The sequence below is a fragment of the Papilio machaon genome, chromosome 17 (assembly GCF_912999745.1).
Source record: "Papilio machaon chromosome 17, ilPapMach1.1, whole genome shotgun sequence".
In the NCBI taxonomy this organism is placed as follows: Eukaryota; Metazoa; Arthropoda; class Insecta; order Lepidoptera; family Papilionidae; genus Papilio; species Papilio machaon.
In genome coordinates, this window is record NC_060002.1 from 476,008 (window position 1) to 503,478 (window position 27,471).

General features: G+C 40.2%; 1 protein-coding gene across 1 annotated transcript in view; it reads left to right on the plus strand.

Annotated features, from left to right (window-relative positions):
- The window catches only part of LOC106708835 (homeobox protein homothorax), a 247,825-nt gene that overhangs the window by 112,092 nt on the left and 108,262 nt on the right, over nt 1-27,471 (plus strand). The window contains exons 8-9 of the mRNA XM_045681887.1: nt 14,728-14,736; nt 25,392-25,490. Coding sequence (XP_045537843.1) covers nt 14,728-14,736; nt 25,392-25,490 — 108 coding nt within the window. The remainder of the gene's footprint in view (nt 1-14,727; nt 14,737-25,391; nt 25,491-27,471) is intronic.

Consider the following 27,471-nt stretch of genomic DNA (forward strand, 5'->3'; position numbering starts at 1 on the left):
CTTGCCGCCGCACGAGTGTTATTTTGTTAACGGATTTTTGCGGCCCCCCCCATCCCCGCACCCCCGCGCGCACCCTCGAGTGTCAGATTGTCAAGTGTCGTTCAATATTCAACACTCGAATTGTCTTAACTCAATTCTCATACATTATCTACGAGGGGTGATCAAAAAGTAATGATAAACGGGTATATCTAATAAAGATAAAAATCGAAAAAAAATGTTTTTCGCTTCTTCGGTCCTTCACTACTTCCCAGCAAAAAAATTGTATAAATAGGACGTCATTTGGAGGAGCTACATTGATTTGAATACCAGCAGTCGGAGAGACAACACGAAAATGGAGAAACACGAAGTAAGATGCGCCATCAAGTACCTCTGTTTGAAAAAAATGTCTACCAAAGAGATATACGCTGATTTGGTGGAGACACTGGGGGACTCTGCTCCTCCATATTCTACGGTGGCACGGTGGTGAAAAGAGTTTAAGCTGGATAGAACATCCACAGAAAATGAACATCGCGAGGGACGCCCAATCCCGTCACTCCTGAGGAAAACGTGAAAAAAATCGAAGATATCGTATTAGCAGACCGAAGAGTAACCATCAGACATTTAGGTGAGGTCACAGGGATCTCATATGGCAGCATCCAAAGCATTTTGACCCGCAAAATGAATATGAAGAAGGCCTCCGCGCGTTGGGTACCGAGAATGTTAATGGACGAACAAAAGAAAAAGCGAGTTGACATTTCAAGAGCCAATCTTGCAAAGTTCCAGGCTGACCAAGAATTTTTTTTTCTCGATTTGTGAACATGGACGAAACATGAATCCATCAGTTTGATCCTGAGACCAAACAACAATCGACGACTTGGAAAAGGCCATCCTCACCGACGTCGAAGAAGTTCAAAGTCTCGAGCTCGGCGGGCAGGTTATGGCGTCCGTTTTCTGGGATGCTGAGAGAATCATAATGGTTAATTACCTGGAAAAGGGAGCTACTATAACGGGCTCCCACTACGCTGATCAAATAAGACCACTGCGAGAAGCCATAAAGGAAAAATACGGGGCAAATCCGAGCGAAAGTCCTGTTTCATCAGGACAACGCTCCTGCACACAAACCCGAAGTTGCGATGGCTGCCACTCTAGAAGCAGGCTTCGTATTGGTCGAAGACCCGCCCTATTCTCCAGATTTAGCCCCCAGCGACTTTTATTTGTTTCCTCAGCTCATGGAACACCTCAGGGGCAAGAAATTTAAGCATGATAGCGAGGTGACGGCAGCTATAGAGGCATTTTGGGATAGCCAAGATAAAGATTTTTTTTAAAAGGGTATTTTAGGTTTAGAGAAACGTTGGACTAAATTAATCGACTTGTCAGGAGACTACGCAGAAAAAAAAATTAAATTTAAACTAAAATCGTTGTTATATTATACTCATTATCATTACTTTTTGATCGCCCCTCGTAGTATGGAAAATACAAAGTGGTTAAGCAGAAGTTTTTACAAAAATCCCAAAATGGAATAATGTGTTGATGTAAGGATAAACTGGTCCAATGTTTTTCTTTTGTATAGTTATTAAGACACTATTTGTTAACGTTAAAATAAACTGAAGTAAGTATTGACCATCCTTTGACACCAGTTATATTGCAAAACTTGTTTCTATTGGATACAATAAAAGCAAGGAAAGCATTCTTCGCTATTATTGCTTAGCATTTTACATCAGTAATTTTTGATCTAAAATTATTCATTCAAATTTGTCAATTCAATTGATAGTAACAGCAGTAAGTGCATGCAATATTAACTCGTCAAACAGTCTCGACAGGGAGCTGTGTTGTATGATGGGTTACAATTCAATTTGAATATTTTGTAAGCGAGCGGCGACGGTGAGCGGCGACGGGCAACGCGGTAAGTTCGCTACATTGTGCCGCCGCTGCTGCTGTGGACTGCAAATTTTGATGTTTTATTTATAAAACGGCGTTGATTCAATTTGCGTCAATGTGTGATCCGCAACCATGCTGGTCGTGATCTGCGAATTTAAACGATAGGGATACTTTTGCTTTTGCAATATGATGATTTTTTTTTAGTTCATGGTACCTAATTTATGTCGTGCGATAGTAATAAATTGTGTTCGGTACTTAAAACGATATGAAGTAGTAAAGATATAATATGTACAAACATAATGGACAATATAAATTTAAATTATTAGGAGAGTCACGTCTTCTAAGTGCTTCAACATTCCGGTGTACTCAGCGGTCGCGTTTCTCTGATTCCCGCATTGTTTATAGTTCGCTCGGCGGCTAAATCAAGTTTTATATCTGCCATCGTAACTCTAGCGCTTAGACCGACAATAGTAAACTGGAAATCGTCCCGTTTATTGAGTCCTAAAGCGGGATGAAACATCGCCGGGCCCTGACTCGAACCTCATTAAACTGGAGCTGAGCCATTGACGCGTCTGTTGCGCGCGGGCCCCGCGGCTTCTCCTTCAAAATTAATGAACAGTCCGCGACGTGCCGGCGGACATAGAAAAACTTTCAAAACATATTGGAAATAGAAACGTATGAGTAATGACGTGGCTGGGAATGGATGTCGTGTGAAAACGTCACCTTCTAATTAATGTTCGCCTGGCCCGGGCCCGGGATCGCTACGGCGCGGACAGACGACATGCGGATGAAGAGTTTTCATTATATTCGCTGTCTCATTTAAAAATCCTCGACGTTTACATTAGTGATGTTGAATGATAAACGAGGGGCACACATTTCACGAATCTTAAAAATTTGATTCGCTACCGGAATACAGTAATCTCGTGAGAAACGCAAACACGAGACATTTGTCATACGAATATTTAATTTGTCTCGAGCGCCGGATGCGCCGATAAACCTCTCGACCCGAGATTAAACTTTTCTAAATAAACACTAGCGGATGTTGTTTACCGAGTGAGGGCGTCCTGAGCGGCCGGACAACACTCGAGCCTTGTTTAAAACCACTCGAGGACTCGATGAGGGAAGCAAACACGCGGGCTCGGTAACACGCCGCGACAATACTCCACAACGTAAACATCGATTCGGTATCGATTGAATCGTTCAAACTCGACATCGATTCGATTGATTTCGACTCTGTGACGTAGGCGATGCGTCACTACGTCACATGTCATACGTCATTGCCTGTCACTATCCACTGCGCGCGGTTGCTATGAAAATATTTATAAGGATGCGAGTTTAACGCCTCGATACCGATTTGTTTGTGTATATGTCAGAGTGCCTGCTTTGATAATGATATTATTTTAGTTGGATTCATCCCGCGCCCCCGCCCGGCCCCCGCCCGCGCCGCTCAGCGCCCTTTACAAACACGTACAAGGTACACACGCAGTAGTGCTACGTGTTACAACTCACCTGTGTTTGATATTTAAACAAAAAAAGAAAACTATACAACCAACTTTAAGTTGAAAAGAAGTTTTCAAACTTCAAACATGGAATTATATTGCGTAGCAAACATTTATTGAAAACAAAATTACATCGTAAAATCTAACATTACTCTTGAGCCTTGTTTTCACCTTTTATTCGTATAAAGCTGCAGTTTTTTTTTTAATTAACCAATATTATGACATTAAAAGCGATAAATACACATTGTTGATAAGATATAAAATCACACACACTCACAATATTGGTTCTGAATAAAGGTAAACTTGTCTTCATCAAATGACGTGCGTAATACATTACATAGATACGTTACCAAGCGTATCTGTGGCACATCTCCGCCTCCGCAAACACTGACCGTAGATTAGATAAGGGCGGATGTTGTCGCGAGATGGCGCGCGTTTGCTCACCGCTACCTCAACGCAAACAACGGCTCTTTCCATACCATCGCATCTCTGAAGGGCAAAGGTAAGGCTCGAAGTATCTAGCACACTGTGCCACTGATTTTATCACATACAACTTTATCTTTGCTAGCTTAACCTATTCTTGTAAAGATGACAAAGTTGGTAGCGTGCAAATATAGAAATGTATGTTTAAAAAGTCCATTACCTGACATAAATTTAATATTACTAATTATAAATGCGAATGTTTGGATGATTGGATAGATGCATGTTTGTTTCAATGTATCTCCAGAACGGCTCAACGGATCTCGATGAAATTTGGCATAGATGTAGATCATAGTGTAGAAGAACACATAAGATACTTACTATGTTTTTTTTTTAACTCCACACGGACGGAATCATGTGCGACAGCTAGTAGCCAATAAAACACAAACGGTAGCCAACAATGTAAAGCGGCACAAAAATATATTGCGGTTAACTACAGCAATAGCGCAAGTCGCGTTAACACCTCCTTAGTGCAGGTTCTCGAACATTTAATACTATTAAAACAAGAGGTGCGAGGGATCCCACTCTCCGGTCATAAGGTACCGATAATGTGCCAAATTGGAATTACGCCTCGTCTGCAGCGTGAAGTAATTGCGTTCCGCACGCGAACTGTCTATCACAATTATTTTCGTATGGGGCTCGTTTTTTTCTATGCACCCCTGGTGCCGTGGGGTGGCGCTGCACGCAACCTTCTCCGTGGGGGTAATTGTTTCATTATTCCGATGTTAACTCGACTCATGACGCTAATTGTCTTTGCACGCCTCCACGACTCCTGCGGATGATTGGCACGGTTTAGATTTAATTTATTTTTAATTTAAATTACCTTCACAAACTACGTGAAACTCACACGTCGAGAGTGTTAAAACAACTGACAATCTATCAATCTTTTGAACTTATGTCACAGTGTGACAAAGTATAGAATGGACAAACAGAATGAATGCATGTTTCCCTTCCGAATGATAAATGTAATCTATGATTGTTTCCCACCAAAATGTTGGTTATATACTTAACTAAAAAAAAAACGATTAAGTATATTATGAACTATCTACTACAACCGGTACTATATGAAATGCTCCTTGATCTGAACTAATTCTCATAGCAACAATATCCCTTGGGCTGTAAAACGGCGAGCCATAAAGTCCGGCCGTTGCGAAGTAGAGGCGTGTCAGCGCCGCCCAGTGTTTTAGGAGCGCATGCAACGCCGCGTCTTTATTAACAGCACACCTACCAGCCGGTCCTGAGTACTGCTGGACTACTGTCATACATACCATGCATCATAAATCTTTCTCCAAGAAATGAAGCAATGCTATTTTATAAAATCCCTCTTTTTCCTTTCGAACATCTGCATCACAAAACTATCACACCTAGTTAACTATTTACGTCTAAAAACATTCCTCTAGGTGTCATTTTGTCTGTGGCCAATTAAAACGTAGGTAGCGCGCGGCGGACAGCTCCCATCAAAAATATCAAAGCGCGACAAGTAACAGAAATACCAGCGAATTGAGCGTGGCAAAGGCGCACTCATGTAATAATTAGATAGATCAAAGAATTGGATAAGCAAGCTCTTGCCCGCCATGCGCGCCTGGTAATTGCATGGACAGCAGCCGTTTGATGGACAATTCGGCCACCGTACTCGTTCGCCTAAAATGCTTGTTATTTTGCTTTTTTATCTCTTTAATTCGGTTAACTTTATTTGCGAAGAAAAACCAACAGCAGTTAAAGATTTATTTTATTGCGTATAATCGCAGCGCAATGTATTTAATAAAATGCTATCAAAATTATCACGAGTTATCAAAGAGATCATGAGGTGCACAGATAGTTAGATAAGATAGAGCGATTATAGGAAGATTTGGAACGACATATCCACAAAATATATTGCCTGATTATTAAAAAAAGTATAATTATATCTAAAGGCGTTAACTATTCTTGAATGAAAAAATAAAGCGACACCACTAATATAGTTAAAAGAAGATACATCATAGAGAGATAACATCGACTGCACGACTCGACTCTAAGTCGATCCTAAACAAGACATTCGCTTATCAGATGGCTCTCATACATCAAACATTTACGGAGCGAAGACGGGAGCCTTGCGCTTTATCTTTACAGCATCGGAACGGGCTAATCTCGCTGATAATGCGGCGAGCAAGCAGCGCGGGGTTACGTCGGAACGCCAAGCAAACAGCGCGGCGCGATCACTGGCCTGCGCCTGCGCTACTGGAAACTAGAATAACACACGAAATTCATATCATACGATAGTCGTTTGTTTAATAATGCATTAAATATTACCGAGCGCGCGTTACACAGTTAAAGACAACCAACCGCGACGTCTACCTTACGGATAATTCACATAAATTACATTACTTAGTTTCCTAACAGATTTGCTTTTATATTTAGTAGGTGAAGCAATTTTAGAGTGTACGAACGTTATCGAATCTCGACTCATGAGATGGTATTATCGAACCAATTTAAAATACATTGAGATTTCGCAGCGTTTGTAATCAGGTCAATAGGGAATTCAGATTTCAGATAGCAAACGTCAAGTAACATTTATTTAGACTTGGAGTGCAAGTGCAGGGTCGCTGGGGGCTGACCGGCGGAAGCTGGCAACGCTTGTTTGTTATTGGCGGCTGATATCAAAGGAACTGCTTCTTCGAACGATTCCCGCGCCTCCCCTTTGTCTTCAGTCACGTTAACATAAGCTGCTTTATTTGTATTACCCTCATTTCAAACGCTCCAGGAATAGACGCCACAATCAAATAATGTTTTTGTTACATCAAACTATAATTTCAGTATTGTTTCTATGTAACGTAAACAAACTAACTCTTTGAAGAACACTTTATACGTGACCTTAGATAGGTACTTGTTAGATTGCTTTTCTATATTTTGTTTCAAAATAAAACAACTTCGGAACAAAACACGCACGATACAGCGTGAGCTATTCATATTTATTTATAGGCTTAATAGCATGGATTGTTGTTTATTTGTATGAAAAAAATTAATAATTGAACGTTTAAAACATCCATTATTTTTGACCGAGTTCCAGTAGAGTTTCTCAGTTTACTACTGAGTGATTTATTAGTTAATAAAATACGAAAGCAAGGTATGGCATTTCATAATATAATAATGAACTAATCGCGAGCCTAGAGGAGCCGTGAGGTACCGGGAGGTGCAGGGAGGTGCGGCACGAACAATGGACCCGTTAATTGTGCCCTTTGTCCGACCGAATAGAAAATTTGATGTTCAACCGCCAGTCGAAACGGCGCAATTTACGTTTTATTGCGCGAGACTTTAAATGTAAATCACTGGGCTTTGTACCGGGACGAGGCGTCGGGATTCCCTAATGAAAATTTCATCCACTCGCATTCCGTGTCGCCGTTCAAGCGTTTTATTGTCTAAAGATCATCTAGGAAGTGCGCTACAAGAGTTACGGCGTATTAAATGCTCACCGCTATCTCCTCTATCTATTGCCTATTAGTAACGGTTATTATTAGACAAGAATGTTGACAGTTTAAACGTTTTTGTTTAATTACTAGTAAATGAAAGTAATCTGCTAGGATCGTGGTGTTGTTACAAACCATCAAATGCAGCACGCGTAAGTTTCTCACACCTTTATATGTGAAGTATGGTGTTACCAGATGGCTGCAGTCATCATCGGACATACATTTGTTATTCAAAGCAAAGCTGAATTAAATCCAACGGTTTTCCCGATTTAAATTTGATTGATATCGGCAAACATTGTTCGCGTTTCATTGAAAAATAAATCAAAAGCGGGAAAAATGATTTGACGGTTTGTTATGACAATGTAGACGTGAGGCAGAAAGAAAGTTTGTGTAACAGAAAGCGTCGCCTGGTACCGGGAACCGAAGATTTCGGCGATGCCTTTGATACGAAAGCGTTAAGCGGGTTACAGCATTGCCTGGAACCGCTTGTTTGTTTGTCGGGCTGTAAAACTGTTGGGAATCGTAAACGATCGTGTGTGGCCAGCCCTTACGGCGAAATACGACCAGATGGGACGAGATCAAAAGACTGCGCGCTGATAAAAAAACAACGTTAATGTGATTCACAAGTAACAACTCTGTACTAGAGACGCGGTGCACGCTGCGAGCTAACTCCCGGGTGTTTTCTTTCTCGCTACACGCCGTATATTCGGCGTTAACGCGACTCGCGAGGGCTCGGGGAATAACAATCCCATTTTCCAGGTATTTCCCGCACTCCATATTGGTTGGATTTGTCGGAAGCCGCGTCGCCGTTGCCGTGCAGAATCATTAGCCACCAAATCCTCTCTATCTCCGCGACGCCGCGTTGCCGTCGACCCGCTGCCGAAACTATTGCCAAATTTTACAGGGATTCTCATTTTGCCAACATGGGAGTAGTGGAATGGATCATTTTTTTACAAATTTTCCTTACGACATTCTTCATTCTCTACTTTTATCAACTTATATCAGGTGAAATTGGCTATTAATTCGATCGATCCAATTCGAAAATAATCTCATTAGACTGACCGGAAAGCCGCGATACGTCCCATAATTATAAGAAAACTATCCTTCTCTTTACAATATCGTTGATTCTAATCTGCAATCTGAAAAAATCAAAATCAATGGTAAACACGCGGAATGCAATTTCTTTGTTAAAATGTAAAAACAATGGCTGGTTAAACAGCAATGATTGAACAATTATAACTTTCTAATTCTCCATTATCAGACGTCTGCGGCGATGCCGGGTAACGCCCGGGTAGCGGCCGGGTGGCGCCGGATCGCACGGGCGTTATTAACCGGGATTACCGGATCCCTTTCTCGATCCCCGGATATAGGGATTTGCTTCGGGATCGGATCCTAGTGGAAATGATAAAAGATATGCGCTACGCTTCCCGTTTGATACTAAATGATAATACTAAATCTCCTATCCCTACTGGAGTAGAGTAACGCGTCTCAATCATCTCTAAACATTTACGTGTCGACCGATATCGCGACTCGAGACGCTCTGCGCATTGCAATTTAATAACACCATAACATCTTATAAATAATTTATTTTTAATGATGGGAAATGTTAAGTTTTTTTCTATCGTAATGTGTTACAACTCGAGCGGGCACGTCGCTCTTAATTTTTATTTAGATGACTACGTTAGCGAAACCCGGCCGCCACCTGTCAATGACCATCACGACCGGATACATGTAAATTGACTTGTTTATACTCGTACGATGCTCTAACGTCGCTCCAAACGAATGATATTATTGTTCACACTTCTCCAAATAAAAACTTCAGTTATAAAAAGCATCGAAACTGTATTAATTAAGTATATTTAAGTTTTGTCGTTAAACAAATATGTTTATATTCTTAACTGCGAGGACGAGATATTCCGATATTTCCGTATTCCTCGTAGATAAAAAGCTGTCAGCGTCGAATTTACGGGCAACTTTATACCGAACATAAATAACAGAAGGGGTATCGAAAATAGACGGGAATCCGGCGGGGATTTTAACGTCAAATCCCTAAAGGACGAAAAAATAATGAAGGAGTGTTGTAGAGAGAGTAGAGTGGAGACAGAGGATCGGACAGACTAGGTACCAATACCAAGGGCGCATGAGCCGCGTGTAGGCGAGCGCATATCACCGGACAAGCGATCGCACTTAGCGCCGAGCATCGCCGCCGCCGCGCTATCGCTCCGCGTCGCTCGTTGCATTAGTGCTGTCCTGCTGTCTCCGACGATAATTTATAGAGCATCTCACGGCACGCTGCTGCCGCCCCGGTCACTTGCTCAAATCAACACCGACTTAATTGAATACTTTAACTAGACGTTTCGGCGACATGCATCGAGGAATCGAACCCGCGATCGTCGTCCACACACACAGTGTTATTCCCACAAGTTTAGCAATAAACTCGTATGCTAGATAACTTGTAGCTAATCCCGATAGACTGTTAAGTTTAATAGCGATATACATTTTCTCCACTTTATTATGTAAATCTGTAAATGAAACCAGTTGTCGGTTTCAGGTTATGGAGGTACGATGCGGCTGCAATAAATGTTTAAGTGACTAATATCATAATAAACTAGTTCCAACTAACGGTTTCTATCATCGGTTTATAAATTTTATTCAGATCGGTCGCAACGACGAGTTGTAAAGTCGCCTTAGACGTAAATAACTGTATTTCGTTATCTCGTCCATCGACAATTTTGATTGATTAATTTCTTCTTAATTAAGTATCCGGTACAAGTTTTCATGCAAACAATGTTATAAGAAAAACGTCAACAGCTACGTACATTTTTACAACGCAGAGACAGGAGACAACCACGCCATTGTCCAAATTGCCAATTAATTTGTCAATGTTTAACAGATGACATCATTTGTAGATTAAAATGAACCCAGTAATTTCTGATGTATCTGTTGATTATATTTAAATTTATTTCGGACCAACTTGTGCGTACGTAACGGCGGCAGAATGGGGCAATGTTTTGGCGGACGGCGGTGCTAATGGAGTCGGGTTCGGGAGCGTCGAGATTGTCAAAGCTGTGGGGTCACGAGGTATAAATAGTCATGCTGCAGGCGGCTGCGAGCAGCTCTGCTCGTATGCACCGCTATTATTGTATATAAGCCGCTTATTAAGAGCGACTCCCACTCGCCGGAGAGGCACGCAACGTTATAAGATCAGGTTTACATGCACGCGTCTTGAGAGTGTTGCTCCTAATAAATCTTTACCAAAAACAATATTCACATCTTTAGCACACGTACAATATAAAATTTTACAATTTGATCACATAAATAAAACTAATATCAACTACTACAAACCTTTTCTTATTAGATTTGTAATATTCCTGTCTTGTTAGACAAAAAGTTGAAGTAAGAAAGACGGTAAAATAAAAGCAAAAACAATCTTAGTATTGTGAGTTGTTGAATATTTATAAGAATAATAATGACGTCTTATGTGAGGATATACCGTAATAAGAGAGCACCATGTAAGCCCGCGCGTACCCACTAAGTGGAATCAGAGGAACATTTCCAAGTAGGGCCGCGTCACAGCGCGGGCCGGCGACACCACGTGCCAACCACATCGCGCATTAAACCGGGTTTCTATCACGATCGAGCGTTAGGAATAACTTTACCATCATTAATTTTATACACCAGTGTATTGTTGTCACAATTGATTAGAGACAAAAATTTAACAGTATTAGTGATCTTATTAATGTTTAAAGAATCATTTGTTGCTATTAAACCGAATTTTTCTCTTATAATATAGAACCCATTTACTCATAAGAATACTAGATATTCAAAAACAATTGTATGTGAAATAATATGCAACTATATCTTTATTAAAGTTAGTATTTAATTAATTCAACACCATAGAGAATTGGCTGGATTTATATGAGACTTGTGTACCTTCAAACTACATTTTTCTGACAACAAATAACAAATTAACTCTAAACTTTACCTTAAATAGATTATTACAAACAACTATCAAAGCATATCTCTTTTCAAAGTTAATGGTAGCCAGATAGGTATAGCATCCGAGTTAACCGTAACCGGATAGTTAACTTGAGTATGTGGTACCAGGCCGTCGTGCTCTCCTCGCGGAATGTAAATAGACTGTAGCCGGCATCAACCGGGCGAGCCTCGTCCGCTCGCAGCTCGCCTCGGCTGAGACGAGACGGAGGGAAAAAGTTTCTTTAATTATTTATTTAGCACTAGCCGCGCAACGCGGCATCGCCCGCGGACTTTGACCCGACCTGCACTCATACAATTAATGTATGAATCACTCTTATAAAAATCTTATTAAGACCACATAAAAGTATGTAAAAGAAAGAGCGTCGTTTTCAAGTATAGATAATTGGAAAAAAGATCGACTTGTAATTGCCCCAGGTTCTTCAATTAAATGGGTAAACAGAGAGAAATTTATAAATTAGTGTGAGTAAAACTTTATGATGATGATGATGATGATGATGTAATCCCGGCCGATATCGGCCACGGCGACTGACTTCAGCTCCGGTTTTGACGTTGGTGTGCTCGCATGTGGCTTATGTAGCCAATTTTGTTTGAGAAAATCCTCGCACATTGCGGACATGAGAGCACACCGTTCACGTAATTATAGCTGATAGCCGCAGGTGGTCGGGCTTTCAGCTCGTCGCGTCTGGCATCTAGCTCAAGGAGCCGCCGGTTTTCAAATTGTTTGACGCTATGTTTAACTAGCGCTCTCCACTCCGGCCGTCTGGCAGCCTGCTGCTCCCACAGCGAAGGATTGATGTCGCACTGCTTCATGTGTCGCTTCAGCACATCTTTGTACCTGAGGAGTTGTCCGCCTTGCTTCCGCTTGCCTTCCTCAAGTTCTGAGTAAAAGATGCGCTTAGCTGTTCTTTCCTCCGTCATACGCGTCACATGTCCGCCCCACCGAAGCTGACGCCGCATAAGATATGACTCAATGCCACCGACATTGGCCCTTCGCAGCACTTCAGCATTCCGTACGCGGTCAGACCATCGGATGTGAAGTATTTTCCGTAAGCACTTGAGGTGGAATCGGTCTAGCATACGGATGTGATGACGATACAGTGTCCACGTTTCGGCAGAGTATAAGATGTTAGGCAGCACGACTGCCATGTAGACACCGATCTTCGTTGACAGTTTAAAGTCGTGCGAGTTAAAGACCTTAGAGTCCAGCTTGCCAAAGGCAGCTGCAGCAGCGCCAATTCTGCTGTTGATCTCTGCATCATGATCACACTTAGATGATATTGTGCTCCCCAGGTAGCGAAACTTGTCCACCTGCTTCAGCTCATCCCCTCCGAGTGTAATATTCAGTGACTCGCGACCATAAATGTCCAAAGACATCACCTCCGTCTTTTTGACACTGATTTTTAGACCAAATTTTTGGCACGACTCGTTCAAATCAGACATTAGCTGTTGCAGGCCCCCTGGGGATTCTGCTACGAAGCACAGGTCATCGGCGTACATCAACTCTGTGATCACGGCATGCGACACTTTGGTGCGGGCTTTCAGTCTGGCGAGATTAAAAATATTGCCATCCATGCGAAAGCGGATACGGACACCTTCAGAAGTCGTTTTTGAGACTTCTTGGACTACCACTGAAAAATATAAAGCGAACAATGTGGGTGCTAGAACGCATCCCTGTTTAACCCCACATGTGACGGAGAAAAAATCGGACTGTTCGTCGTTAACAGCGACGCAGCAATGCATGTCGTCGTGCAGGAGTCTTATAAGTCTCACAAACTTCTCTGTACACCCGATTTTATGAAGTACAAGCCAGAGGGCTTCACGAGGCACACTATCGAAGGCCTTCTCAAGGTCAACAAAACAGAGATATAGGGGACGACCTTGCTCTCTGCTCTTCTCCTGTAATTGTCTCACCGAGAATATAGCCTCACACGTACCTCGTTCCGGCCGGAAGCCGAACTGAGTTTCGGGAAGAAGTTTTTCGGAAAGCGTCATAAGGCGGTTCAGCAAGACTCGTGCAAAGACTTTTCCAGGGACTGATAGCAGTGAAATACCACGATATGAGTTACAATCGGACCGGTCACCCTTGTTCTTATATAGAGACCTAATACGTGATACTTTAAAAGTAGATGAGACTTGTTCTTCTTGCCACATACGAACAAAGTGTTCCCATATAGCCGAATGCAATTCATCACCGCCGTATTTAAGCAGTTCTCCTGGCATAGAGTCAATGCCCACCGCACGCTTATTTTTCTGTTGTTTGATTGCGAGAGCAATCTCCTCACGAGTGAGTGTCTCGTCCAGCTCTGTAGCGACAGGGAGTTGAGGAATCGAACGAATGTGCTCCAAACTTTATACTGTTTGTAGGATCGCATGTAGGTCGGTGAGGCAGTAAGCTAAGCATAGCAGAATAACATATTCTAAATATAAAGACCTGTTGGCTATTTATTTCTGGGATATGCACGCAACCAAGTTCCCCCCTCCTCCCACACTGAACCCTGACCACCGTAGACGGACATACAATCACGCATCGAGACAAGAATGTAACATTCTATAGTTTTAAATTACGCGGAGTAATAAATTTTAATACAAACATACTTGGTTTATGAAACCAAAATCTCAGTATAAAATATATCGTTATCCCTGTTATTAAACGACGTTTTTGGGCTCAGAAACACACTGTTAATCTTTTCTATTTAATCTTCTGTTTTTCACAAAAAGTGCAGATTAATTTTAGCTTACCTTAAACGAGATAAACTTACAAAACGTTTTGTTACAGTTCATAACCTAAAAATCACAATAATGGTGTTTAATATAAATCTACTAAAAATATAAATATCTTGAATATTATTGTAATCGTAAGTGATGAAAGCGATAGTTACCGTTCGGTACTTGACATCTGTCAACATGTCACCTGTCATCTGTCAATTTATCAAACCTGTCACGATAGCGCGATAGACGATAGGTCTCGGCGTGATAAGATGATAGCGAAGGGGCCAAGCATTGTCTTTGTACTTATGACACCACGTTATTCAGTTTTTCCTAAATAAAGTGGGACTTTATGAGATCGGATTTCTGCTAAGTAACTCTTATGACGAGTTATTTTCTAGCAATACTTTCTTGTTGTTGTTAAGATCATTCTTATAATTTGTAAAGAGGCGTTATTAGTTTTTGAATTACTTTATCCATTTTTATTTACATACATATTTTTTGAAAACACGAGTACCGTTTGTATTTCTGCTTTTTTTTATTTTTATAAAATCACATCTACAGACGCTTGGTCCGTACTCTTTTCTGCACAGGTTTTAGTTATATTTTTTTTTTATTTTTTTTTTATTAATATCCCTGTGTTATATTGTTGCTTTAAACCTTTGTGGATTTTTATGTGTTGCCATAGTTGTAATAAGAAATACAGACAACTTATATTAACGTGTAGTTTTGTTTTGTTCCAGATGCGATGGGTGAGTGTTGCCGTGTTCCAGAGTTCCCGGCAGACATGAGGAAGCCTCGTAAATCATGGCGCGCATAAAACGGCCATGTTAACAAAAATTCCAATCTTCATAAAACTCCAAAAAATAATTACGGCCGCGTCCCATACTTTTTTCTTTCTTCTCAATTTTTTCAACGCAAAATGAGTCAATCGGCCAACACTAGGAGTCGAGAATTCGACTTGGCTCGTAAACTTTGATTAGGTCATTAAAGCATGTTAATTTATTAGTTCTCGACTTACGTGCGCTTGTGGCTAGGGAATGTAGATCTTATGTCCCTCGGGATACAGTCACAAGTTGCGAAACGATACTGAACATACGTTAGACCTTTTGAAAGTGTTAGGTTAGCGTGTAATCGAAAATTACCTTTAGTGTAATTAACGTCTCGGTGTAAAATTTCGAAGTTCACGGAGTTGGAACATTTTTAAAATTCTGGTTGCGTTATCGATTCTCGTTTCATTGATTATTTCATTATAGCTTTATTCTATTGTCTTTGTTATTTCCTGGAAGCTGCAACTCAACTGATAGAAATTTTTATTTCAATTCGTGTAAATACAATTATCGATGCACAAACAAATATTTCAATATTCATACTGGTCGACAAAATGGCGCATTCATTTTGAACGTCAAAAATTGGGCGGGAAATGATGGCGCGTGAATCGATGCGTTCATTTGTCGTTGGAGTTGTGCATTAAATAAATTATCAATAAACAATTTTGACACGGGAAAGCACTCGTTCGTTTGCACTTAGTGTAAATATCACAAATAAAACTCTCCAATGTTTCGGTCAGCTCAATGACTTGCTTAAATTATTTTGAGGTTAACGGATAAGTTAACAGAAAAACCATTGTTGACTGTCATTTTTGTTTAAAACGTGAACTATTTTTGCACAGTCATAAATTTTGTATAAATGTAGAAAAAAGAATACTAGAAATAGTGTGCTACTAGTGAGTGTACTACTATTTCTAGTCGTTCAAATCGTGTTATCGAGTTTTCTTTGTTCATTCATCTGTTCACGTTGTATCGACAGAGAATGTTAATTTTTGGTTTAAAGTAACTTTTAGGAGACAAGTTAACAATCACTAGCTATTTGTTATATTACCGTACCAATATGATAACGCAATTCCTGACTCACGGATCTCTGAACATGATTAATGAGTCGGAGGCTGCGCAGGCGCAGATATGTATCTAATAGCAATTGTTAATTATAACAATACATTTGTCTTAATAACATTACGAAATTAACAATTTTTTATTACAAAAAAATATCTTAATGGTATAGTTTACATTGAAAAAGAGAATGCTTTTAAGACAAAGATTTTAACTTTTTTTTTAATTTATTTTTACTAATAGAAATAAACTCTAATAAAGTGTTTAAAATCCGAAAGCTAGTAAATTGGTAGATGTGTTTATTATAATAAATTTTCACAGCGCATTTTTGCATCCATTATATTTTTGGTTACACATATCAGGGACAGATGGCGCGCGTGACGCAAGTGCTATAATGTGTGGCGACGCTTGCCAGCAGAGCAATTGTCTATTAAACGACGATAATGTCTTAATATCGCTTTCACTTATGAATGAAGCCAAGTGTCTGAAATTAATAATGATGATCTATTTTATATACTATGATGTATTGTAGCAATTCCTTACAATGGTAAAGGAATCAATCTCTTATGTACTAAAACAGAATCACTAAAAAAAAACAATCCTAAAATGAATTTCAAATATAAACAGCGCAATAATAGAAAATGCAGACGATAAGTCTCAACTGTCAAACGTTCAGAAATATGTAAGTGGAGCACAGATTGAAAATTCGCGCGCAAAATTCAAGATGGCGACCTCGGCAGCTCGTATATCAATGTTGATTTACGCGCCACGGTCGAGGTCGACGGCCGCCCGAATTTCCTACAGAAATGCACTCGCCGAGTAATTTATTTGTGACCATCTATTATTTTGTAGACTCACGAGGTCCTAAACGCAGCTGACATTAATATATCATTTTACGCGACGGCGCGACTTACTTTCACTCCGTCTCTTTCGCACTCGAGGGCTATGAATACAATCGGAAAGGGACAGCGATCGCGAGGCAGAGTAGTTTGCGTTTTCACTTTTTATAGTAGCAATATATTTGATCAGCTGATCGCCATGACGTTTACAGCTCGGCCGAGTGTAATGTATTTCATAATTTATATTATAGTGGTTGTGTTTTTATTGAGTTGACTGAGGTCGGGATTTGTTTATAACTTTGAATATTGAACTAACGACAATAACATTCGCCGATGTGCTAAGTGACCCGCAAGGTGTTGGTGTTAATTTCTTTACATTTGGTTCTAAAAATACATGCATTTTGCCATCTGTGGCTACGCTCCTTCAAGCTGGGCATAGTGCGGCGCGGCGTGGCATCTGCTCTGCACATGCCTTTGCTCACATTTCACTAAATTCTATTGAAGTTAATCTCAACAATACTTCTGTTTGATTTTTGACTTTTACTTTCGAATCAATACAAAATAAAGTTTTTAATTATCAGCAATCTTTTTATGTTAGGTTACTTGTTAATTCATTAACATAACTGAAGTTAACAATTGTTAGGCAAATTTTAACAAATTAAGTTCTACTTAATCTACGGATCTTGTATCAATGGAAGAAAGCTCGGTGACAGGTGCCATAGAGTTTCATAGCGCAAGTCACTTAACACAGTGTCATTGTAACAGTCACCGTGTCATCCAGGTCGCTGAAAGTAGGTAGGTAGGTAGTCAAGGTACACTCGTCCGTGGACTGGTAACATGTGAAGTGTTGCAGTGAGGGTGGTTGGTTAAAATTAGTGTGCGTGGCGTCGGCGGGGCGGGGGCACGGGGCGGGGGCACGGGGCGGGGGCTGGTACGCGGGGCGGGGGCCGCACCCGCACGTGGGCCCTGTAAATATTTTTGGAGGCAATCGATTTCCGAAATCCATTCTGTACCCTCGCACCGACAACGCGACGTAAGGAAACGTGGATACGACTTTATGAACATTAAACTTTAAAATATACTTTAAGCTCGAATTTGATGCAGGAAAAAAGATAAAAAGAACGAACGTACTCAATTCGCACAAGTCTTTATAAAGATCTGTAAAATCATCTTCAGCTCTGTATGAAAAATGAAAACAACCAAAAAGGCAAAGTACTAAATATTGTTTTGATGTATCTTCTTCTTATAAAAGTAACTTATGGTAAGTTACTTTTATAAGAAGAACACATTTCTAAAGCACACATTCCCTTCTTTATCAAGTCTTAGTATTGTATGTATACACTCGTTCGTATTTAAGAACCCGATCAAATACAACTAATGACCTTTATCGAGCTAAAACGAATTGAATATCTATAGAAATAACGAGCTGGCGATTACAACGGTAACACTTGTCGCATCCACACTAATCGACAGGCATTAGCGCGTATCGCACGGGCCTACCATCATTAATCTACGTGACAGTTCAAAATTTAGTTACCGAGGGTCGCCCCCCCCCCTGCCCGCCACAGCCGCACCTCGGTCCCCGCGCGCGCCTACACCCAGCGAGCACACTTTTTGAGCCACAGTTCTCAGCTCTAAATAACGCCCGACCATTCGGCAAGTGGCTTTCGTTACATTGTCCACATTTTCGAGATTAACTTCATGTTTATTAATACTGTTAGGAGCTCGTTGTTCCATCAATCCATTTTAGAGTCTTGGTAGTGAGATAAAGTGACGTCGGATAAGATTCGTCGCCAAATACAAATTATCTATTTCTGAAAATGCTTTATGTTAGCACTTACTCGTCTAACCGGTCTAAAGGTAGTAACTACGAGTAGTACATATAAAAAGCTTATTTGATCATCAAAGGATCCGTTTCACTTCGTTCACATTCTAATGAAACAAATCTAAACAAAAGACAAAACAACTAGACTCTCTAGGCACTTTAGTTTGCGTATAATGTATTTGATAGAGTATCGATTGCTAAATACCAGAGTAGCAAAGCTGTGGAGTGGCGCCCCGCCGCGCCTGCCGCCGCCAGACGCCGGCGTCTCAGCCGTGCAGCCGCGCTAATTGCTTTCATATTGTACCTTCACTTGTGTCTACGAGCTTGGTAATTCGGCTGTCGCGAATATATGCTATGAAATCCTGGCAGAGGGGGATAGATCAAAATAATATTCATTCGAAAACCCCAAAATACAATTGCAGTGAAACTATAGGCGAAAACGACAAGCTTAAAATACATAGGCCACGATATTCTTGTAGAGCGATGGTGGCTCAGGGGTTTTAAGCATATGACTTGTAATCTGCAGGTTTTGGGTTGGAATCCCGCCATGTGTCAATGTGTCAATCGATTTTCGATTTACATATTATGTACATTCATCATTCAACGTTCTTACGGTGAAGGAAAACATTGTGAAAACATATCCGCCAAGAAATTCTGAGATAAGTGTGAAGTCAACCAACCTGCACTGGGCCTATGGCCTTGTCACCCCTGATTTAGGGTAGACTCCGAGCTTCTTAGTCTGGACGTATAGTGACCTGATATCGATATTCTTCTTCTTGTCGCCTATTACAGATGCGTGTATTCAAAGACGAATTTGAGATAAAACTGTTGACAATTTTGTACATCGCTTTAAATGAGCAGAGCGCTTTCAATGTCTTCAATGATGGTGTAGAAGCAAGTTAATGTTTTGTGTAGCTAATGGTGTCCCAAGTCCTCTATGAGCAGAGATCGTTGAACCCGCGTAACGACATGGGAGGAGGTCCTGCTACACCTCGTGTCATACCGCCTTGTAATTTTTTCCCAACGTCGGCATGAGTAATCACATTTCCGTAAACCTTCCGCGTTTGTTCGAGCCCCGAAAAACCCGAGAAACGCGACGCCGAAACGACCTACCCTCGACATCTAGATGAACGAAATCGAACCGTGAATATATAGTAATAAAGTTGCATATTAATCGCGGACAGGTGGTGTAGAGAACGCCGCGGCGGTACCGGCTCAGGTCCGCCAACGAGCCCCGTGACTGGCACAATTCCGACCCCGGTCTGTATTTCTGCCGTTTTTATTACGTTCCGTGATAATCTCGGTATAGGCATTTTGAATTTATGCGCACTTTTTTCTGTATAAATGCAAATTTATAATGTGCCTATGCGTATTTTTCTACCCTTCTTAAGTCCGTGTCGGAAATTACGCACGATTAATTTCAGTAGAGGATGCGTTGTTATAATCCATATGGTTATTTTTATAACATTGCTAGGCTCTTACTTGAAACAGTTTAAACTATCAACTTCGGTTTACTTTACTTAAAATACGAACCCCCTTTAGTATTATTGCCTTGCCTAAATAAAAGGCTAGGGGATCTTGCAATCTTAAAAAATACGAAGGTGCAATCAATGCGAGTTGATTTTAGCTTTGCACTGTTAGTTAATAACTGTCTATTTATAGCCTGTCCTACACAAAAAGAATCAAAGTAATATCAAGAACATTGACCAGGAGTATGTTCCAGTGACCTTTTATGTGGCCAACAGCTGGTACATACAGTGCACACCTTGATGATCGATGGCGCGCTGTCAACGCGACATTGTCAAGGTCGACTTTGACAGCTGTCAGACTGGCCAGACTGTCACTGTCAAAGTGGGGCGCTGAAAAACGCGCGCTGTCACCGCGTAATGGATCGCCTTCCGGGGCTGACGCTGCGGCGGCCATAGCTGTCAGGGACGTCGACCCCGAGTCCCGGCCTCTGGCGCACATGAAGTATTTATCTCTTGTGTCGTATGACACATTTTGAGTACTTCGTTAACTTTTTAATTATCAAAGATTTCGTCTTTATGATCTTGACAACTTATCCAAACAGTGTTTCGGAGCCTTTGTTATGAATTCGTATACGTCGTATTGCAAACTTCCGGATTTTTTGATATCAGTCAGTTTGTGTACATTTACTACACTGTTAATTAAGATAACTACGTCGTGTTGAGATAAAAATGTTGACAGTTTTATGTCTTTACTTTCATTATTACAGTCTCTTACATTCACATGCTTAATAATTATTTATTCTTGGGATAATAATCTGGGAAGTTTAGTCTAGCCTCTAGAGACATATAAACTTAATCGCCAGTTTTATTTTAAAAATGTAAAGTTTTTAAAATGGAACTAAAATATATGAAATACAATTAAATGAGTCATGAACGATTACTTTGGCTGATGCGTAGTTAAACTTTAAGGGTATCAGGTGTACGGACAATGGATTCGAACGAGGGGCTAAAAACAAAACAAACTACCAGTTTATTAGGTACAGGTATCGATCTGTCGGTCCGTACCTACGGATGATGTACCTAGGCAGCCTCCCCTCGGGGCGAGGCAACGACCGCGCAGCGCGCACCCGACAACCCGCCCTACCCCCCACAGAACACGATAGCTTTTCCTTTGACAAATAGCAATTTTCTTATGACGATTCTAAGTCTCCTGTATCGATTGTAGAAGTGGAAAAGAGCGTAAACGACTGTATCGAGGTGAGGAACAAAGGCCCCAATGGCCACAGTGGCCGCGCGAGCCGCCGTAGGGCGGGCGGTCCGCCTGCTCTGGGCGGGGGCAATTAACCAACTTCCTTGGCGAGCGTGTTTAAAAATGCATTTCTTATTGCTCCAGTTTTCATGGTCGGCTATAATTGAAGTTGGTGTAACAGAATTAACCTCATGTTACAATGAAGAGATGGCTTTTAAAAAGTTTTTCGTTCAGAGCGGAAACTTCTTCGTCTAAACTTCTTTTTTTTATAATTTCCGGCAGTCACGGAACTTGGTTTGATTGATCCTGATAGTTAAAAAGAATGAAAAAGGAATTACACAATTTAACTACGGATAACAGCAATTTATTTTCCCAAATTTAGTGTAGTCCCGTGTAACTGTATATTGTTCGCACAGGTATCTTATATGTGCAAGTTAATTCCACGAAGGTAAAATAAAGGTGTAGGTGTAGTAATCACTTAGGAAACATGTATCCTTATATACGAGTAGTATACAAGTACAAGTTGTACTAATATTAAAAATGCTGATGTTTAGATGGATGGATGGCCGAATTTGTTAAGAGATATCTACCAAACGGATCAACGGATCTGGATGAAAATTGGCATAGAAGTAGAGCATATTCTGGAAGAACACATAGTCTTATTACTAAGTTTTTTCGGTCGCAATCGACAGCTCGTAATATATAATATATAGCAGAAACTCGTGACATTTTGTTAAAACATTTTCATTATCTCGTGTAAAATGATAATGAAGTCTTCAGAACATTATTAAACATAAGAATATAGTACAAAAAACTCGATAAGTCGATTTCTTATTGGTTTGAACGAAGTCCAGAAACATGTTGTCTACAATAATCTTCTATGAATTAATGTATGTATCTCGCGAAAGGTTTAATTGATTACCGCCATTTTGGCGGTGACGCACCGATAGTGATGTTTAAATCAATCTAACTTGTTATTTGTCGATAATTTGTCAAAGTCCCGTGCGATAGCAACATCGTAAGATATATTTACTTTTGTCTACACGACGTTGACTAATTTTTGTCTAGTATATTTATACAGGATGATAGTAATCCTCTGAATTTGCAATGTCTTAGTCACCGGTTTTGTTAAAATACAATTAATTTTCAAGAACTTTGAGTTCTTAAATATTGTCATACATCTATAGTCTACAATAATAACAAGGTTTTTACGTAATAATTTATTTTAGGCCAGCGTTTATCAACTTTTTGTTTTTCTTAATAATGATATTAAAATTTTGGATTTTTAATTCTAAAAATAACACGCTGAGTTTGTTAAGACATTTTGTCGACTTAATTTAAAATATCCGAACAAAAAGTAATTTCTAAATTCCCTTATACCGTGGCTTACGAAAACGAAATACAATAAAATATAAGAAAAAAAAGCTCGCGACAGGATCTCACCAGGGTCACATAAAACACGGGGTGTCTCGCAGGAAAAAGCCGTGTGATTTATCGTGAGAAGAGCGACATCTTTGGGCCTTCCATTATGTTTCGGGTGCATGCATCAGGTATATCCCTTAGCAGGTGCGACCCTGGTACCTTGTCTAGCTTTTGTTATGTTTTTATGAAATCCTTCTAAATTCAATTTGTTTATTGTTTTCTTAAAAGTTACGAAAGTTTGTATGCCAGTTGTAAAAATTGACATAAAACAACGTCAGAATTAATAGCATACTCACAAATAATCGCTAATCCGAATCAAATTGCATCATTTTATTATTGTAATTTAACAGAACATAAACAGTTAATGTAAAATAGTATAAACTCACTAACGATGGCGTATAAATAAAAATCAACCAGAAATTACCGCACAAACGTCGAAACAATGAAGCAGGGGAATTGTAAAAACGGTAATTAATACCGATTATTGAGTAAAAATAATTGCCGGTTCCTTAAATAATGGGCCGCTGTAGATCTAATTCTCCGATTCTTTTAATCACTATTATTACAAGTGGGATGCGGCGGCGGTGCCTGATGCCTATCACAACAGCTTTCCAAACCAACAATTGTTTTAATTCGGGAAACAGGAAAAAAAAAGAATTATGAATCCGTAATAACTACGTCCGAAAGCGTTGCATTGTATTTTATGTTTTGTTTTTCACGTCCGTGTTACAGCTCGTGCCTTTTAATCGGCTCGATCTGTATCGTGCAATTAAATTTCAGTATTCAAATCCGTTTCACTAATAACTGTTAGACAAATCGATGTTTCATTCGACTCGATCGATGGTAGTTTCTTTTAATTACTGTTCCATACTTTTTCTTTGTTGCCTGTGTTATTACAATCTGTCATCTCGAAGCTACACGAAGCTCTTTATTTGCAACTTCTTGAAAGTTCGATTACGCAACGTTCACTGTTAGAAGGATTTGCGCTGCATTATTAGATAGTAGTAATGTTTATTGGCGGCTTCAGCGTGCAAGTGTTATTACATAATTGATACTAGCGGTAGCATTTTTGTGGCGAGGCTAAGCTAGCAGCGGCGTGACGCGACGTCACGCGCGCTCCGCCGCCGCTGCGGTCGCCGTGTTTAGACAATTTTCTTGGCAAATTCCCCGCAAGGGCCTCGCCCTCGTATAAATAACGCGCGCCTCGCCCTCGCCTGATATTCGCCAGGTTATTACAATTTTTCGCGTTATGAATATCGTCGCGAGCGGTGCGCGGCCCGATGCGGCGCCGGGGGAGTCACACCTCAACAATTTTACTTTAATTCTTATTTAGAGTGCCGCCTTATTTCGGTTACAAGATTCTTAGTATTTGTTTACGGCGTTAACTCGCTTTCGGCGGCGGCGATGGGGTAATTTTCGCTTTTTTCAATGGCGTAATTTCGTCGAGCTACATCGCATCGGGGCGAGAGGAACGCAAATTGGCTATCTTATAGCGCGCGGGCGATAAAAGATAATGTGGCGATAGCGCGGGCTTGGGGGGTTGCGGGGCGCGGAGCGTAGGTCTGGGGTCAAGGGCTGGCCGGGGGTAAGGTCCCGCGCATGGGCCGCAATCAATCATGTGCGCTTCGTTGGCCAGTACGGCGCAAGCTTTGGTTAGAACTACGAAAAAAAAAAACGCAACCAGAGATATAAACAAAATTACATCAGTCGTCTTCTTTCTGATATTCGGCTGCCTGCGGTTCTACAAATAAAAACTGACAACTCATGTCAGTGTTAAGTTTTAATAATAATTCAAATATACGTTCAGTCAGTGATGTAATGGAAAGTTTCTGGTATCAGTGTAGGCGGAAAACTCAACACGCTAGTGACAACATTCGATGTACAAAATAACAGTCCGCGGGCGAACAATAATAACGCATTTATAGAGTGTGACACCGTTAAAAAAGTAAAGAAAATTGCTAATGGTGTATGATATTGCCTCCCCTCATTTTTGGGGTAAGAAAAGACTAGGGGTGGCGACACCTTCGCTCTCGGGAGAGTTTTTTTTCCGAGTCGAGTATTTCTTGTATTTTTCGACGGGTGTTTTTTGCGTAATGACGCCGAGGTCCTGGGAGAGTTGGTGGAATCCATTAGGAAGGCGGGCAGGGCTTAATGTACGAGGTTTTTTTCTTGTGTTCCCAATCGGCAGCGGGCGAGAGTCGCATGTGTAGTTGTATCGCATATTAGCAGCGTTTTCGATGGCGTTTTGTCTCAGTAGTTGTGCTGTAGGGTCGCCGGCTTCATTGCCATCGCCTCCATAATGTCCAATTTCCCATAAATAAAAATTTCTACCACTTTCAAATCATTACAACAATAATGAAAATAAGAAACTAGAAACGTTTCCCATTTAACAAGAGTAGTTAGTTACTTTTTATGAGTAATAAGTCAGCTTAATAAGATTTGCGAGATTGCAGCATCATCATCAGCTCACTATACATCCCCACTAAGGGGCTCGAAGCCTACCCTAAGTTAGTGATGACTAAGGCATTGTCAACGACCTCACACGTATCTTTAAATTCAAGTCAAAAGCTTAACCCCTAAGACACCGACGCTCTATAGAGTTTTATTTACTTCATATAAAAACTAATTTTGCAATTTACTATTATTCTATCAAGATGTATATTTATATGAGAGTAGAATGTTGTGGCAGTGTTAACATTGTGTTGTTGTTGCAGGCAAGTGGTGCGGGTCGCGGCGAGAGTGGTCGTCTCCGCCGGATGTTGCGCGCCGGGTCTACTCCTCCGTCTTCCTGGGTAGCCCGGGTGAGTACCCAGGTAAATATACGACACAAATATATACATTTTATAATTATTAGTAATATAGTAAACTGACAGTTGGATAATTTGCATACTAACCCTTTATTGTGATAGCTTGATTTTAAAAAGATTTCAGTCAATTTCTATTCAATATTTTTCAACGGCTCAGATGAAAAGTAGAGATATGAAAAGATATCTACCTTTTTATATAGTAAAACGGGCTTATTGGTTTATATATATATATATATGCAACTGGTGTAGGTATAGGTACCTACATAATGTACAATTTGACTAAAAACTCAATCAAATGAACAATATCTTATTTATTACTCAAACAAGGATAGCTACAATTTATTAGCCAACGGAAAATGAAATACGAATTTCAAATCAGTTTCAGTACTCTACAAATTGTGTATTAAAAAATAAAATACGAATGCAGAAGCAAGAGGGGTATGTCAAGACTGCGCCAAATGGAAGTCCGTGCTCTCTGCCTACTCCTCTACGATACGGGCGTGATTATGTTGTTGTTGTAAAAATAAACTCAAACTAAAACACTTATAAAAAATATACTAGTAAAAAGTTAAACTAACAATGGCCAGTAACAACTCCTGTTAAAATGTACTCCGCCGTGGACAGCCGTATCGATTCCTTAATGTTCCGATAAAATAAGGCGACAAATAGACAAATATTAATAATATTTAAACATAAATTGAGTTTTTAGGTTATTTTTAATCTAATTAAGTCTTATTTTATATTTCCTGAGTTAAATGGACATTAACAGGTTTTTACAAGATATTTTTATTCTATTGAAATAAATGACGCCATCTTGAAGATTCTAATTTTAGTATTCGTCCAGTTTTATTTATACACATGACAGTGTAGTCGACAATTGAGGTTTGAATACCGCTTTATTGGTACATACCAGTTTGCAAGAGGATCATAGTCTAACGTACCAATAGACCTTTAGACGTGTAGACCTTTTTTTTACACGCAAATTATAAAAAATTTAACTAGCTCGTTATCATTAATCTCGTCTAAAGAACTTATTCTAATTACAGACACCGACTACCAAAAATACAATCCATCTTGTTGACTCGCCGCGGTTATCTGTCATACGATCATAACAGACTTGCTACAACTAAAGAAATTAAAAAAAAAACACCCTAAAAACAATTCCAATGCGAGCTTTACCAACTCATATGAGCACAATTAACTAACGCCATCTAGCGACAAACTATATATTTATATGTGAACATGTGATTAGACTAATTTAAGCTTTATAACCATGTGTTATAGTTTCAATTACCGCAACGACGATATAACGTATACAGCGTTATAGCCGTTCGCGTAAATGATGTATCCATTTCTTTATGTTCGACATATTTCTGTCTCTCTCTTATAATAATTCGTCAGCAACAAATGTACGTTTCCATTACACTATATCAAGAAAGCCTATACGTCGCTGCATTTTTGTAATTTTACATCTTTAATATTCATAAAGTGAGCCGTAGAAATAATAATAGAGTAGGTACTTAAATCAGAAATGAAATCGGCAAAGGCGAAGTCAATTTATTCGGAGCTTCGTTACAATTCTGATTTTTATCTAACGTCCCGAATGAATGCCGCCGAAGACGGATTACAGTGGACGGAGAGGAGAGGCCGACAAAAACTCCGGTAGAGAGGGACGCTGCGAAGAAATCGATTCCGTACTCGATGAGGAAGGATCGCCCCGGCACGAAAGAGCAAGCGCCATCTCGTCTTTACGACGTGCGAAAGAGATAAAACAATTCCTTATGTCGCTATTCTTAAGTCATTTGCGCATTCGAAATGGCACTTTACTGGCAAACATTAAGGTCGCAGTTTCATTGTTATGATTGCATATTGACGATTGTGGTGCGCTGCAATGGAATGTTACAACTTCATCTAACAGCGAACGCGATAACGTCCTTATGTCTTTCGAAATAAGGTCGTTATCGGTACGTGCGGTGCGACGTGCGGG